General features: G+C 54.4%; 1 protein-coding gene across 1 annotated transcript; it reads right to left on the bottom strand.

The window, feature by feature from the left end:
* Positions 1-2797: 2797 nt before the first annotated feature.
* On the bottom strand, positions 2798-15103 carry PEAR1 (platelet endothelial aggregation receptor 1). Its single transcript, XM_049781615.1, has 22 exons — positions 14963-15103; positions 14025-14129; positions 13785-13885; positions 12824-12916; positions 12400-12643; positions 11574-11670; positions 11276-11412; positions 10968-11180; positions 10593-10767; positions 10375-10495; positions 8934-9097; positions 8747-8849; positions 8426-8572; positions 8100-8225; positions 5191-5319; positions 4970-5098; positions 4604-4816; positions 4342-4430; positions 4095-4230; positions 3881-3949; positions 3572-3802; positions 2798-3173 (listed from the first exon to the last, which is right to left on the bottom strand). The coding sequence occupies exons 1-22, from the start codon at positions 15067-15069 to the stop codon at positions 3022-3024; spliced, it is 3081 nt and encodes a 1026-aa protein (XP_049637572.1). The 5' UTR covers positions 15070-15103; the 3' UTR covers positions 2798-3021.
* Positions 15104-16705: the final 1602 nt, after the last annotated feature.

The following is a 16705-nucleotide window of genomic DNA, read 5'->3' as shown; positions in this document are numbered from 1 at the left end:
AACGCCGCTGTGCTATCTCTCCGGGCCCAATTTTTCTCTTATTCTTTTATTATTTTTAATTTTTAATTTGTTTAAAGAAAATGCATCACATAGTTGACATAACTGATCAAAATATATTTGTTTTAGGAAGACCATAAGGAACATGATTTTAAAAAATAGAAAATTGAGGGGCCGGAGAGATAGCATGGAGGTAAGGCATTTGCCTTGCATGCAGAAGGACGATGGTTCGAATCCCAGCATCCCATATGGTCCCCTGAGCCTGCCAGGAGTGATTTCTAAGTGCAGAGCTAGGAGGAACCCCTGAGCACTGCCGGGTGTGACCCAAAAACCAAAAAGAAAAAAGAAAAGAAAATTAAAAGAAAAACTTAAGAGATGGAAGAGAAAGGAAAGAAGAAAAAGTTCAGAAGTATATATATATATATTTTTTTTGTTTTTTTGTTTGTTTGTTTTTGGGCCACACCCGTTTGACGCTCAGGGGTTACTCCTGGCTATGCGCTCAGAAATCGCCCCTGGCTTGGGGGGGACCATATGGGACGCCGGGGGATCGAACCGTGGTCCGTCCTACGCTAGCGCTTGCAAGGCAGACACCTTACCTCCAGCGCCACCTTCCCGGCCCCAGAAGTATATTTTTGAAAATTATTGAATCACCAATGAACTCATTAAAGCACTAACTGAAAACTTAGTAAGCTCTTTTCTTTTTTTTTTTTTAAGGATAAGAGTTTTAAAAAATACAGTGGTAACGGTGTGAGAGTGGCAGTTGTTTGCATATGCCCAGCAAAATATGGAGAAAATGGAAAAAAAGAAAAAAAAAAAAAAAAGCCTTGGCCTAAATACAAGGAGACCTTACCCCTGACGTTTTCTGGCTTAAGACCAACTCTGGGCTCCAGGCATACTAGGTTGTCTAATCCCTGAGTCATTCTCTGTGGTCCAGTGAAAATTTTTTGCACATTAGCTTTTCATCTCTCCATGCACGTGGGTCCTGGCACAGGCAACTCTGGGGAGAGACTTAGCATCCCAGCGTTAGGAAGGCGCCCTGGGCATTGCAGCAGTGTGAGAGCCCTAGGAAGGACACTCTGTCTGGTCTGTCCTCCCAGTGTGGGTAGAAGGGGTAGAGCAGCCTCCAGTGGCCTACCTAGAAAACCCACAGTTGCACCAGCTCAATTCCCAGTTGCAGCCATTTGGTCTCCTGGAGGTCTGGGGACCAGGCTAACCCACAGAACAGGTAGGGTCGTGAGGCCAAGATATCTTGGATTCAGATCCCAATGGTAATCTTTTTTGGGGGGCACACCCAGCAGTGCTCAGGGGTTGCTCCTGGCTCAGGATACCATAAGGGATGCCGGGGATAGAGCATGGGTCTGTCCTAGGTCAGCCGTGTGCAAGGTAAATGCCCTACTATTATGCTACCATTCCAGCCCATTTTTTTTCTTTTTCTTTTTCTTTTTTTTTTTTTTTTTTGTGGGGGCTCACATCCAGCGGTGCTCAGGGCTTCCTCCTGACCATACTCAGGATCAATCCTGGCAGTGCTCCAGAGATCATGATGCAGGATGAGTGAATTCAGATTAGCCTTGTGCAAGGCAGGTAGCCCACCTGCTATACTAGCTCTCTGGTTTGGAGGCTACTTTCAGCGGTGCTCAGGGCTTACTCCTGATTCCTGTTGGCATTGGGGTTTCCTATGTGGTGCCTCGGATTAAGCCTGGGTGGGTGGTGATCAAGCCTTCCCTCTGTCCGTCTCTCGAACCTAGTGCTCTAGTAATTTAGACTGAGGCCTCAAATGCTGCCCTGGATACCCTCTCTTCCGTTTTTGGTGGGGTTTTGTTGTTGTTATTGTTGTTGTTGTTGTTATTTATGGCCATACCCAGCGGTTCTCAGGGCTTACTCCTGGCTCTAAACACAGGAATCTCTCCTGGTGGGGTGTAGGGGACCATATGGGAAGCCAGAGATCAAAGCCTGGTTGACCACATGCAAGGCAAGCACCCTACCCTCTCCCTTCTGCCTGTGGCCCTTCATGCCTCTGTTCGCCCCCCTCTCACTCTGCTCTTTCTCCCTGTGTTAACTATGATCTTAGGTGGGTGAGATCTGTGGCCTTTAGTACACCTGCCTGAGCCTTAATTGATGATTCTCTCACTCTGGTGTCATTACTTCATGAAGCCACTCAGCTTTTTGGGGAGCTTTTATTGAACACCTGTTTGTGTGTTGGGGGGAATCAAAGGTTGACAGTAACACAGGCCTGTTTTCAGGAAACTCATAGCCCGGGGTGAGGCAGACCTTTGTCAAACCATCCTGCAGTAGTCACCCCAGCATCAGAAGTGTCCTCCCTTTGAGGGCCTTCTGTAGGTAGCCACGAAGACTGTTGTGTGGTGTATAAGCAAAAGGGATTGATCCCTGGAAGGGGACTGAAGGTCACAGGAAGTTAGCTGGAGGAGAACCAGGGAGAAAGAGCAACTGGAGGGCCAGGTAGGTCTTTGTGGAGAGAAAGATGTGGATGGCAGACCTGGAGGCCAGTGGCTGGGTTAGGCCAGCAGTGCCTTAAAGGTCTTTAAAAGTTCTGACTTGGGCCCAAAGCAGCAAGTGCACTTCCAGGCAGGCAAGAGTGGGCTTGTATTGGGAGCAGCAGGTTGGAAGAGGTACCAAGTGACTGCAGGTAAGTTTGTTCAGGAACTTATTCCAGAGTTAACTGGGTTAACCGATCTATTGACATAACAACACACACACACACACACACACACACACAGAGTCCAGCCAGGGAAAGCACATGAAAGGTACCCAATATACATGTTTGACATTAGTCTGAAACCAGTTCTCCAACAACATTCCACGGTTATTCTGCTATATACACAGGACTCATGACGGTGGGCAACAGTCTTCCCAGTGGACTCCTGATGTGGTCAGGATCCTCACCAGGTGTTTCCACAAAGGGTGCTATTGGGCTCTCCCAGCTCCTGGCAGGGCACCCAGGCTGCGTCCCAGCCGCAGGCAGCTGAGCACAGATGGACTGCGCTCTACACACTGACTCCCCGGCCCTCAGTGGTCCTTGTGCCGGAGCGGTGGGGACGGAGGATGTCGGATAGGGGGCAAGTCATAGTGTCCAGGGATGTGACTGTTCTTGGGTGAATCGTAGTGGCCAGGAGGCAGGCCTGGCTGCAATAAGGACTGGGAACCTTCCTGGTCTCGGTCTAGAGAAAGAAAAAAGCTGCTGAGGGGAGCTGGTTCCTGGAGCCTCTTTTCCCCTTTACAGCTGCTAGTGGAGTGGCACCTCCCAGGAAGAGCTCTGTCACCTACTGCTTTGTCCCCACATTTCTGGGTGCCAACCTCCTCCACAAGTAAGGTATCATGCTCTTCTGGAGGATCCCAGGCATTTTCCACCTGCAGCCACCCAACAACACACCCACCCCTCCCTTCCAGTGCACCCCTCACCTCTTCCACTTGAAAGATGGCCACAACATCAAATCCCGTTTCAGTCCACAAAGGCTACTGTCCCTTCTAAATTTCCCCACTGCCTCTCCCTCCTTTCACTTCCCATCCCCATCTGATCTTGAAGGAAGAGGAGGGAAGAGGAGGGAGTGGGGCTCACCACGCGCCATGGGGAGGCTGGGCTGCTCATATGTGCCACTGTCTCTGTCTCTCTGGGGCCGAAGTTGCCGCTGCTGCTTGGGCAGGGATCCTGAGGGGGGACCTTTCATCTCAACGTAGCTGCTCTCCCGGGGGTTTTCGGGCAAGCTAGGGAGATCTCGAATGGTGGCATAGGGGTTCTCGCTGCTCAGGGAGGCATTGCTGGCCCTCAACCTTTCCTCAGAGATGGACCCTGCAGACAAGGAAGAAGTCAGGCCAGGTAGGGGAGATGGCCCCTGAGGGAGGCACAGACCCTTCTGGGCATTCCCACCTTTACTGAAGAAGGTGCCTGGGCCGCTGCCATTGCTGTAGGTGTAACTTCGGTCCAGGTGGCCGCTTCCTGGGGAGAAGACAGTGCAGTGGATGCCTGCCTCTCCCCAGCCCCAGAACTCACACCCCTCCAGGGACGTCCACTCAGAGGGGCCAGGTGTGGGCAAGGGCAGCATCCACACCAGCCCACATCAGAGGCCCTGCCCAAGCCCTACCCCTATCTGGAGGCCCAGGCAGAGGGTCTCGTCGGTGCTTCCAGTCGGCTGGCAGGGTGGCATGGCTGTCAAGTCCTTGGGCTCCCCCTGGCTGTTCAGGGCCCTGGAGGCTAGCGAAGAATTGACCCCCGGGAACCTAAAGGGAGGGGTAGATGTGGGAGAGGGAAACTAGAAGTCTCCCACAGAACTTTCTAGAGCCTCAATGGCTCAACCACCCCCCCACAGCCACCCCTACTCCAGCACTGACCTTGTTAGGGGGTGGGGGCCGCGGGGAGCACTGTGACAGGGTGTGGTAACTGGGGTTGGAGTAGTAGTGGCTGTAGCTGGGAGGGACATCTGCACCGAGAGGCAGGCACAGCTGTCACCTGCTTCTCTCTGCACCCCATCTTTCCTCACCTCCCAGCTCTGGGAGAGGTACAGGAGCCCCTGCACACCCCTTCAAACCCTCCTCAAGGGGCCTTTGAGCTCATCCCAACTCAGAGAGGCCCCACCACCACCATGAGGCTCACCTGGCATGACATACTCAGAGCCATCCAGGTGCCCGCTGCTGTAGGTCACTGCCAAGTGGGGGTGCTCCTTGCCCTTTTGCCAATGGCGGTAGCCAATGAACAGCACCACCAGGGCCACCACCAGGGAGCACAGCACGGCGATGCCAATCACAGCCCCCAAGGAGTGAGAGGCCACTGGAGAGGTAGGCATCATGGTGAAGGGCTCCTGGTTTGCTGTTGGGGCAGGATGGTCACTTAGAGCTAGTGAGCTGGGGGTGTGGTATAGGAGACACCCCCCGCCCCATGCTGAGGCAGAGTAGAGCAGGTTCAGAGACCCAAGCAGGGCCCTGTGATCCTGGGCACCACAAAGATGAGAGCAGAACTCACCAATCATGCAGGGAGCACCGCTGTGGCCAGGGGGACACACACAGGCCCCAGTTTCCGGGTGGCACTTCTCTCCAGAACCACACTGGCATGGCTGGGAGCAGTTGGCGCCAAACATTCCTGGAGGGCAGCCTGGAAGAGTGTCAAGAAGGCAGCTTCAGAGGAGCTGGGGAATGGTGGCCTTGGCCCTAGCTGACAGGGAGACCCCCTTTGACTGGTGGTACCTTCCAAGCAGTGGGGTCCAGTCCAGCCTGGAGAGCAGAAACAGCTCCCATTCTGCGGCTGGCAGGTTCCACCATTGTGACACTGGCAGGACTGGGTACAGTCAGCTCCCCAGTGTCCAGAAGGGCAAGCTGCAGAGACAAAGCTGTGGTCTGGCCTGGCAGGGTCAGGCCTTTTGTAAGGAACCCCTACCCACCACCATGAAACCTTCCTCTTGCTTTGGTCTTCCCAAAGTCTTCCCTGCACTGCCCCCTAGAGGAGCTGACCAGCAAGCACCTCCTGCTACATGAACTGTACCCAACACCTCTTCCACATCTGTAAGTCTTTTCCCCACCCTTGGTTTGGGGGCCACACCTGGCGGTGCTCAGGACTTCCTCTTGGTTCTTTGCTCAAGGATCACTTCTAATAGAGCTCAGGGACCATATGTGGTGCCAGGGATCAAACCTGGGTCAGCCACTTGCGAAGCAAGCACCTTAACCACTCCTTATACTATTTTTCTGACATTGCATCTCAACTTTCAAGAGGGAAAATTAAATGTCTCTACCACTCACCGTGTAACTTACATATATTTGACACCAGCAATAGCCTAACAATAGGATCATCAGCCCTCTGCTCTACAAGTGGGTAAGTTTGCAGCCAATCTTTTCTTTTTCTTTCTTTTTTTGTTTGTTTGTTTTGATCTTTGCTTTTTCCTCCCTCCTTCCCACCCTCCCTCCCTCCCACCCTCTCTCCCTCCTTCCTTCCTCCTTTTCTTCCTCCTTATCTTTCTTTTGTGAAACAAGATCATTTTTACTGAAATTTATTCATAACAGTGTGAAGGGAGAGAAAAAAAGCCCAAGAGAAAACCTGAGCTTCTCCAGAGTGGAAAATAGCAAAGAAGCAGACAAGCAAGCAAGATAGATGTTCAAGAGAGAATGTGGGCTTGAAAAGTAAGCCAAAGGTGCTTAATTTTGAGAAGATCCCATCCTGTGGTGTTGGGGGGTCACTCCCAGCAGGGCTCAGGGGACTACACAATTCCAGGGCTCAAACTCAGCCATCCCACACGCACATCCCACATGCATCCCAAAGCATGCACTTAGTCCTTTTCTCCTGCCCAGTCTTTTAGTTTGCTTGTTTCTCATGCACATTATCAAAATGTGAGATCCTCAAGTGCAGAACCAGGACTAAGTTCTGAGCACAGCTGGATGTGGTCCAAGAAACAAAACAAAAAGGATAAGGTAAAAGAGAAAACGGTACACTAGCAGGGTTCTTGCTCTGAGCCATTGCTGCTGCACCCTTGAACACCTATAGTAATAAGCGGCATGTAGAGGCACTGCTGATGTAGAGACACTGCTTAGTTCAGACAGATGGAACAGTGGGTAAGGCTTTTTGTTTATTCTTTTTTTTTTTTTTTTTTTTTTTGGTTTTTGGTTTTTGGGCCACACCGTCGTTGCTCAGGGGTTACTCCTGGCAGGCACGGGGGACCATATGGGACACTGGGATTCGAACCAACCACCTTTGGTCCTGGATCGGGCTGCTTGCAAGGCAAACACCACTGTGCTATCTCTCCAGGCCTGCTTTTTGTTTATTCTTATAGTTGGGAGGGGCACAAGTGGTACTGCTCGGGGCCCCAGGGTGACTTCAGTTCTAGGGAAACCATGTAGTGCCAGGGATCAAAGTCAAGGCCTCACACATGCAAGGCTGAATCACATCCCTAAGCCCCTGCTCAAGTTTTGGGACTAGTCTGTCCCCTTATGTTCTTTATATAATCATGGAGAAAGGACATTTAATTGGACGGGCACACTCAATACTATTCAGGGCTAACTCCTGGCTCTGCACTTAAGGATCACTTCTCAAGAGACCATATGTGGTACCCGGAATCAAACTCAAATTAGTAAGCCATATGCAAAACAAACATATGCCTACTTGCCACACTTGCTCTCTGACCTCAGAAGTCACATCTAATTAAAATAAATAGAAAATTGCAAAAGTTGGCCTGAGACACAATAAGCTTGTCTTACACGCAGCAAATCCAGGTTCAATCCCAGGACCACACAAGGTCTTCCAATACCCACCAGGATTGATCCCTGAATGCAGAGCTAGGGGTAAGCCTTGACTACTGCTGAGTATAGCACTAAAGCAAACAAGGACATTTTCCTTACATGTAGCTGACCCAGGACGAACCTGAGTTCGATCCCCAGAGTTTCATATGGTCCCCTGAGCCAGGAGCGATTTCTGTGCACATAGCCAGCAGTATTCCCTGAGCATCATTGGGTGCCCCCCCAATAAAAGAGAGAGAGAGAGAGAGATAGTACAGCAGTAGAGTGTTTGCCTTGCATGTGATCAAACCAGATTCACACCCCAGCACCCCATATGGTTGGTCCCCCATGGTTAGAGTTATTCCTGAGTGCAGAGCCAAGAGGTACTTCTGAGTACTACAGGGTGTGACCTCCCAAAATATAAACAAAAAAAAATCCACAAAAACAAACAGCTCCTCAGTTCCACCAGGGAGATCCTCAAGTGCAGAACCAGAACTAAGTCCTGAGCACAGCTGGATGTGGTCCAAGAAACAAAACAAAAAGGATAAGGTAAAAGAGAAAACGGTTCTTTTTAGAGCCCTGTGCACTAGCAGGGTTCTTGCTCTGAGCCATTGCTGCTGCACCCTGAACATCTATAGTAATAAGCGGCATGTAGAGGCACCGCTGATGTAGAGACACTGCTTAGTTCAGACAGATGGAACAGTGGGTAAGGCACTTGCTTTGCACACAACTGATCTGCATTCTATCCTCAGAGCCCCATCAAGAGTGATCCCTGAGCACAGAGCCAAGAGTAAGCCATGAACACCACCAAGTGTGGAAAAACCAAAAACAAAACAAACAAAAAGAGAGAGAAGAGAAATGGATCACAGTGGGGCCTCATGGCCTCTACTTACGCTGAGAACAATCAAGGCCTGTCCAGCCAGGCAGGCAGTAGCAGGTCCCATTGGAGGGGTGGCAGGAGGAGTGGTTGGCACACTTGCAGGGTACGCAGCGCTTGCCATAGCGGCCGGCCTGGCAGGCTGGGGAAAGGAGCCCTTGGTGATGGAGAGCAGGGAGAGGGGGGCCCACCTTCCATGAGCCTCCCCTCCTTCCCATTCCCACAACAGGCTTTGGGATTGGAGTCAGCAGCAGAAACCAGGCTGAGAAGAAGGGGGTTCTTTGGCAATGGGGATGGCCCTATGTGCTTCAGCTGGTAGGTGGGGGCAAGCTGGAATCTCACTTCTTTGGCAGGAGGGGCCTCGGAATCCAGGGACACACACACAGTTGCCGTTCTCAGGAATGCAGGTGCCCCCATTCTTGCAGGTGCAGGTGTTGGTGCAGTTTACTCCCCAGAAACCCTCAGGACAAGGCAGGTGGCAACGTGTTCCTGTGGAATGAATGAGGTGAAATAAGAAACAGATCCACCTGCTTCTTATGTGACCTTGAACATATATGTTTCTGGTGGAATGTTCCCCAACTCCACACCACAGGCTCTGCAGGCAGGAGATCCAGCGTCGATCCCTGTGACATTGTACAAAAGAGAACCTAACAGAAAGCTTACCTGTCCAGCCAGCCTGGCACCGGCAATGTCCATGAAATGGGTCACAGCCGTCAGCGTGATCACAGTCACAGCGGTTGGCACAGCCTTCACCAAACTGTCCATTCTTGGAAAGAGGTTGGGGGGAACCACTCAGCTGGGGCAGGGGTTGCCCTTCCCACCCTCAGGGAGGCTGGTCAGAAGCTAGTACCGGGCAGTGCTGGTCACAGTGGGGCCCCTGCCATCCAGGGGTGCAGGTACAAGCTCCAGTTTGGGGGCTGCAGGCTGCTCCATTGGCACATTGGCAAGTGGCATTACATCCAAAGCCCCAGGTCCCAGGCAGGCAGGGCTCAGAGCAACGTCCAGGCTGCCAACCTGCAAATGAACCTGGCAGTTAGATAAGTGGACCCATTGCCTGGTGCAGCAGTAAGTGCACTAAGCTGTGAGCTGAGCTGGCTCTGGTTTTGAGCTAGCAAATCCCGGCATCCCATATGGTCCCCTAAGTCTACCAGGAGTGATTGCTGAGCGTAGAGCCAGGAGGGACCCCTGAGCGCTGCCGGGTGTGACCCCAAAACCAAAATAAATAAATAAATAAATAAATAAATAAATAAATAAATAAAGTGTCTGAAGTGGAGGTCACACCCTCGAATGGCTCCTGGTTGCCTTTTCGGTCAAGGAAGGGGCTGGAGGTAAATCCAAATGCTTAGGGGGCTCCAACAAGGAAGGGAACAGGTGAAACAGATTGACAGGTGGTCTGGAGAAGGAGGTTGTTCCCTAAAACAGCAGGGAGTCCAGCTAAGCACAACAACTTTGGGTTGGAACCCAAAGAAAGTGTGGCCCCTGATAGATCTCGGCCCCTCTATGGGTTAGGGTGTGACAAGTTCTGTGTTACTGAGAGTGAAGTGGGGGTCCCTGGTCTGGGCAGTTAGAGTTGAGCAGGATTTTGCAGAGAGAAAAGTGGATGCTCCAGGAAGAAAGTCTCCTGGAGCCTTTCCCGGAGTCCAGCTGTGTCCAGAGGCCCCTCCAGCCCCTGCCCGCCCACCTTCGCCCTGGCAGGCCCCGCCTTTCTTCCCAAGGCCCGCCCCCTTACTGCCCCAGAGGCCCCATCCCGTGATGCTTTATCGAGGCCACGCCCCTTTCCGAAGAGGCCACGCCCTGTACCCCTTAGTCGTAGGCCCCGCCCCGTGGCACTTTGACTGAGACCACGCCCCTTTCAGAAGAAGCCACGCCCCATGCCCCTGTTTCATAGGCCCTGTCCTGTGGTGCTTTATCAGAAGGCACGCCCCCTTCCCGAAGAGGCCACGCCCCATACATCCTTTTTCTATACGCCCACCCTGTGGCACTTTGACCACGCCCCTCCCTGAAGAGGCCCCGCCCAGTGAGCGGGCCTTTGTAGGCCACGCCCCTTTCCGAGAAAGCCACGCCTCGCATGTCCCTTTTTCGTAGGCTCCGCCCCATGCACGTCGCTCCTCGTTCCTCGTAGGTCCCGCCCTGTGGCACTTTGGTTGAGGCCACGCCCCTCCCCGAAGCCACGCCCAAACTCCCTTTTTCGTAGGCCCTACCCCATGATGCTTTGTTAGAAGCCACACCCCTTTACCGAAGAGGCCCCGCCCATTCCTCCCAGGCCCCGCCCCTCGGCGCCGGGCACCTGCCTTCCTTGCAGATGCAGGCCCCGTCGACGGGCGAGCAGGCCAGGGCATTGTCGCAGGAGCAACGCGCAGAGCAGTTGAGTCCGTAGGTATCGGGCGGGCACAGGCTGGCGCAGTGCGGGCCCTGGAAGCGCGTGGACGGGGCGGGCAGCGAGTGAGCTGGCGAGCCCACCCAGAGGCCTCCCCAGCCTGGCGCCTCAGCCCCCAGTAGCCTCACCCACCGTGTAGCCGGGCTTGCACCGGCAGAGGCCGCTGTCAGGCTGGCACACTCCGCCGTGCAGACACAGGCAGTACTCCTGACAGCCCGGCCCGTGCCTGTCCTGCGGGCAGCTCTCATTGCAGTGCAGGCCTTCCCAGCCCGGCAGGCACAGGCACTCCCCGCTCATCGGGTGGCAGCTGCGAGCAAGAGGTGGGCACGGCAGGCTCAGCCCAGGTATTGCCAACTGGTGGGGGGAAAAGCCTGGCACCCTAATAGGGCCCTCGTCCTCCCTCTGTCCTTCAGGGACATCACCCCAGCTCTTGGAGCTGCCCCCATGGCACTGGCGGCTACTCCTGGGCACTCCCTCCCACCTGAGGGCATTGCAGAGGGCACCCACCTGAGGCTGTGCTCGGAGTCGCAGGTGCAGGGCACTTGGCAACTGAGGCCGTAGAAGCCTTCCGGGCACATGCGCTCGGAGCAGCGGTGCCCAGTGAAGCCAGGCTCGCAGAGACAAGAGCCGTCGGCCGGGAAGCAGCGGGCACCGGGGGCACAATCGCAGGTCTCAGCACAGTCCTGCCCGAATTGGCCCACTGGGCACTCTTCCCGGCACCTGGGCAATTCCATGGATGAGCTTGGCCTGCCCCTCCCAAGCACGACCCCTTTCCTGCAACCAGCAGAGCTCTGCCTCGCCAAAGCCACACTCACCGGTCTCCCGTGTAGCCCGCCAAGCAGTGGCACTGCCCTGTGAAGCGGTCGCAGAGGCCACCGTTATGGCAGTGGCATTCCAAGGCGCAGTTACGTCCATAGAAGCCTTCTGGGCAGGGCAGGGAGCAGATGGTGCCCTGGTGGAGTGAGAGGTCTTGGAGTGCCATGTGCACAGATCCCCGACAATCACCCACCCCAAAGACCCCATACCCAGAGCCCACGCACAAGCCCTTGCCTGCCCCATCCAACCCCCCACATCCTCCGAGTCTGGAAAGTCCCACGCTCTATGAGTCTATACCATCCAGCCAGGGGGGCAGTTGCAGGGACCCAAGGGCTTCTGGAAGACACCCCCATTGTGGCAAGGATCAGTCTGGGAGCAGATGGAGTCATCAATGCTGTGGAGGAATGACAATGGGCGCAGGTCAACCCGTACAGGTAACTCCCAGCCTGCCTGCCCTTCTTGCCCTGGGACCTGCAGGGACTGACAGCAGCCTGGGGCAGATTTGAAAAAAGCACCAGTTTCCAGGCTGGCCCCAGCAGGAACTCCCAGAAAGCACCCTTGGGTGCAGAGAAATCGGGAGCCAGGAGTCTTCTGCCTTCAGCCTTCCTCCCTTTGCTTAAGTCTAGGGCCTGGGTCCCCAGCTTTGTGCCTTTTCTTCCTCTAGTGACAGTCCTCATCTAAATCCACTTCACAGTTCTCTCTCTCTCTCTCTCTCTCTCTCTCTCTCTCTCTCTCTCTCTCTCTCTCTCTCTCTCTCTCTCTCTCTCTCTCTCTCTCTCTCTCTCTCTCTCTCTCTCTCTCTCTCTCTAACAAGCATGAAGCTAGGACTAGCCCCTGGATTTGGCTCCTCTCTCTAGAATTGGGGGGGGGGGGCACACTGGCAGCAGCAGTGCTCAGGGGTTACTCCTGGCTCTGTGCTCAGAAATCGCTCCTGGTAGGCTCAGGGGACCATATGGGATGCTGGGAATTGAACTTGGGTCTGTTCTGGGTTAACTATGTGCAAGGGAAATGCCCTACTGCTGTGCTATCACTCCAGCCTCTCTCTCTAGAATTCTAAGGTCCCCTCTTGTGCCCCAGGAAACCGGCATTTCTTAGTGTAGAGTGATGTACCCCCTTTACACACCTGGTCCTATTTCTTCCTCGGGGACAAAGGCAGGCTCCAGTCTGGGGGTCACAGGGCACCCCATGGCACTGGCAGCTGAGTTGGCAGGCAGGTCCGTAGCGACCTGGTTGGCAGGGCTGCAGGCAGAAAGGGGGCTGCAGGCCCGCAGGACAGAGGCAGGCTCCACTCTTGGGGTCACAGGAACTCTTGTTGCCACAAGGGCAGGGCTTGTCACAATTGGGGCCCCACACTCCTGATGCACAAGCTGCAGGATATGAAGGAAGGTGGGTCACCAGGGCCTCTGGCCAGTAAAGCAGCACACCCATTCTGGGCCAGCCCCTTCGCCCATCTCAGGAAGCACAGCACAGGGGCCTTCACCCCATAGGCAGGACCTAGGACTGTGTCCTAAGCCCAGAGTCTGCCTCACCCCAATTCCCTCACTCACCACTAGAACAGCTATCACCCCGCCAGGCTGGTTCACACTGGCACTGGCCTGGTGCCACACAGCGGCCGTGGACACACTCCTGGACACAGAGCGCTGGGCAACGGGAAAGGAAAGGCTGCACTCCTGCATCCTCAGAAGCCAACCCCACATTCCTCCAACCCCAGAGCCCCAAACTCTAGCCCCCAAGGCATAGAAACAGAGGGCGCTACAATCTGGTCAGCTCCTGACAGGACTTGGACTCTGTGGCCTCTTTCTGCTGTCTTTCTCTAGGCACTTCTTTGGAAAATAGACAGGGATTCCTCGAGTAAGGTTTTAAACATGGACCTGTAGCAGGCAAGGGGTTGTGGACAGACCTCTAGCCTGAAGGCTCAGGGTACTAGGGCAGGGGGGATAGAGACTGGGTGGGACAGAGGGATCTGGGCACCAAGATGCAGCCTGGGGGCTGTGGGGGACACATAGGAGAGATGGGGCAGCAGCAGATGGACATAGTGGCCAAGTTGGGGGGATCCTAATGGAGGAGAGAGGGAAAGAAAACCCAGAGTGGGGCTGGAGAGATAGCCTGGAGGTAAGGTGTGGCATGCAGAAGGGCAGTGGTTCGAATCCTGCCATCCCATATGGTCCCCCGAGCCTGCCAGGAGCAATTTCTGAGCGTAGAGCCTGGAGTAACCCCTGTGCGCTGCCAGATGTGACCCAAAAACCAAAAGAAAAGAAAACCCAGATTAAAGGGTTCAGAGAGACAGTATTTCAGGCAGGGTGTTTGGCTGACACAGAGCTGATGTGAATTTAAATCCCCGACACCTCATATTGTCCCCTGAGCACTGCCTGGGATGATTGCTGAGCACAGAGCACCACCAGGGTTGGGCTTAAAAAAACAAACAAAACCCAAAACTAAGATCACAAGGTAAGAGAGTATCCCCTACTGGAGCCAGGGAGGCTCAAGGATGAAGGAAACCCCACTCACGGACGCAGGCCTCGTTGCTCTCGTAGAAGCCTGGGCAGCACTGGAGACGCTTCCGGTGGTTGACCTTCACCACCTGTCGGTATACTGTCCGGTAGACAACCCTGGGGATTCCAGAGGTGCCCTGAGTGACCCCTGCACCAGGATGGCCACTCCATACCCCACCTGTTCAGACATGAGCACATGCAGTAGCACCATGCCTCCCAAATGTCTTGCTAAAGAGCAAAGGCTGGGCTCACTCACGTGGGTTGCGGGCAGTTGTCGGGGCTCTCCCAGGGCCGCTCACAGGGCTTGGGGGGCAGCTGACTGAAGGGGCGAGACTGTGACTCCTTGGTAATGGTGGTATAGCTACAGGACATAAACAGGGTGGGGGACCCGAAGCATGAGGGCTCTGAGCTGCTGGCATAAGGGGGTGGCAGGAAGCAAGGACATGAGGCTGAGGCACCCCAATATTTTGTTTTGTTTTGTTTTGGTTTTTTGGTTTTTGGGCCACACCCGACGATGCTCAGGGGTTACTCCTGGCTGTCAGCTCAGAAATAGCTCCTGGCAGGCGCGGGGGACCATATGGGACACCGGGATTTGAACCAACCACCTTGGGTTCTGGATCGGCTGCTTGCAAGGCAAACACCGCTGTGCTATCTCTCCGGGGGCACCCCAATATTTGACTTGCTCTTTTCTAGCTCTGCTTCCACTTATTCTGGAGAAATCTTTCCAGAATAGGGATATTTCTGGGACATCCCTCTACCAGAGATCCCTCTCAGACTACTCTTCTGAACCCCTGGACCAGAGTTTTCTCCCAAGCCATGGGTTAAGCTTGCCTCGCTGCTTGGGTTGATGATGAAACAGGTCTAGCCAGACCCCCACACAACACCCTATTTGTCTCCTTCCCTAGGTGGGACTACTTTACCCTAATGGCTTCCCACATATGCTCACCCTAGGCCTGTCACTCACCAGGATCAAAGGCCATGAAGGAGCCAGGGTGAGCAGACACAGGATGGGCCCCATGGAGAGAAAGATGGTAGGGAAAGAGCAGCAGGGTAGCAGGAGGGAGAATATCGGGTGTAGGGGAGCAGGGAGACAGGAAGAAAAGGTGGAGTGAGGGGATCAGGGCTGCAAGAGGAGAGAGAACCTGGGGTGAGGAGGCAGCAGCAGATGGGCAGCATTGGGACTGGGTCTCTCACCTCTCCCAGACGGTGCAAGTGTTGGGGTCATTGGGTTTGAGGCCTATATTCAGCCTGAAGCCCAAGGCCAGGAGCAGGAGGAGGTTTAGGAGCAGAGGTGACACCATCCCTGAAGCCAGTGGGCACTGCTGCAAGCAAGGACCTGAGGATCAGGTACTTCATATGTCAGGGTCACTGATCCTTCACCTGACCAGGCCCACATACCACCAGCATTGAGCTTCTCCTGAAATATGTCCTATATCCACATTTCCCCAGTTTTTCCCTCTTCTCCCTGAGGGCTCAGACTCAAAATCCGACTTCGTTACCTTTTTCTGTTTTGTTTTGTTTTGTTTTTGAGTCACACCCAGTAGTGCTCAGGGTTACTCCTGGCTCTGCACTCAGAAATTGCTCCTGGCAGGCTTGGGGGACCATATGGGATGCCGGGGATGAACCTGGGTCTGTCCGGGTCAGCAGGGTGCAAGGCATATGTCCTACCACTGTGCTATCACTACTCATTTTTTTAAACTCATTTTACTCAATTTTTTACTAATTTTACTCATTTTTTTCTTCTGCTCCCTGGCAGTTCCCACACCTGCTGTCCCAATGCCAGTTTCTTACATGGCCTCTGGGACCTGTGGGCCCCAGGCTGGAGCTGGACCAAACTGAGGGGTTGTGGGGGCTGGACTAGGGGGACAGACCTCAGACCTTCCAGCAACCCACGCAGAGAAATGAAGGAAGCAGTTACCTCAGATGCCGAGGTTGTCACTGGGAGTATGTAAGCAGAGACCCAAAACACGAGGCCACTAGGGAAGTCTTGCATAGGTGGGCTGGGTGTGGGCTGGGTCCAGGGGGCGCCACAGCCAGCCCCCACCATGTGCTGCCTCTGCTCATCCCAGCTTCTATGCGTATCTGGCCTCCAAGCTCAGCAACGTCCTGTTTCAAGCTAGGCATTGAGGTGTTGAGATGAGGCCAGCACACTGACAGCCAGCCAAGGCCCTAGGGCCTCTCAGGAGAAGCCTCTGCCTGCTGCCCCCCCCACCCCCCAGCGGCTGCTTGCACCACCCCCCACCCCCGCAGGTCAAGAACTCACATGGGTTAGGCTCCCAGCCCCCACACAGCCGCCCAAGCACCCACATCTGCTTGTAATTTCTCCGGGAGGAGGGAAGGTCGAGGCGGCTAGCCCTGGCCCCCAGAGCATCTCTGGAATGTGGGCCCAGGCCCACCCCACGCCCCTTACCCATGCACTCCCAGGGCCCTCCTCACACCTCCTCCAGTCAGACTCTGTGCCCTGCTCCTAGGTCCTCTTTAGGGAGATGCCCACTCCCCAACTTAACCCCCCTTTCACTTATTGTCTGCCCCCGGAACTCCCTAGCCCCCTGCCCCCCAAGTTTCCCTAACCCATCCAGGGATACCTTTGACTAAGAGCCCCCAGAACAGTCCACACACATCTGGACCCTTCCCATTACCAGCACCAACACCACCACCCCGACTCACCAGGCCTCTGTGGCAAGATGGGTCCTGAGCAACACAGGGGAGCAGGGGCCAGGCCTGGGGCCCAGACCAGTTTAGGGAATCCCCAGAGCATAGAATTCAAAACCTGAAAACAGGAAATGAAGCCTGGTGTGAATGTGGGATGTGGGGAATAAGCTGGGCCCTCCCATCACCCCAACTTAAAAGGGAAACGGGACCAGGCCAGAACTGTCTCCTTTCAGCCCACTGGGGTGCATTCCCCTAGGACACCTACATATCCCAGATGCCTGTCCC

The sequence above is a fragment of the Suncus etruscus genome, chromosome 10 (genome assembly GCF_024139225.1).
Source record: "Suncus etruscus isolate mSunEtr1 chromosome 10, mSunEtr1.pri.cur, whole genome shotgun sequence".
Classification (NCBI taxonomy): Eukaryota; Metazoa; Chordata; class Mammalia; order Eulipotyphla; family Soricidae; genus Suncus; species Suncus etruscus.
The sequence above is the reverse complement of the archived record's forward strand: the minus strand, read 5'-3'. Positions and strand labels throughout refer to the sequence as shown.

What these genes read in the sequence shown, in the direction of transcription:
- PEAR1 (XM_049781615.1), bottom strand. Translation starts at nt 15,069, where the DNA reads ATGGTGTCACCTCTGCTCCTAAACCTCCTCCTGCTCCTGGCCTTGGGC. An exon ending in ACTGTGACCAGCACTGCCCG is followed by an intron (nt 8,850 to 8,933) that starts GTACTAGCTTCT and finishes CCTCTTTCCAAG; the next exon opens with AATGGACAGTTTGGTGAAGG. An exon ending in GGCCCCCACCCCCTAACAAG is followed by an intron (nt 4,231 to 4,341) that starts GTCAGTGCTGGA and finishes CCCTCCCTTTAG; the next exon opens with GTTCCCGGGGGTCAATTCTT.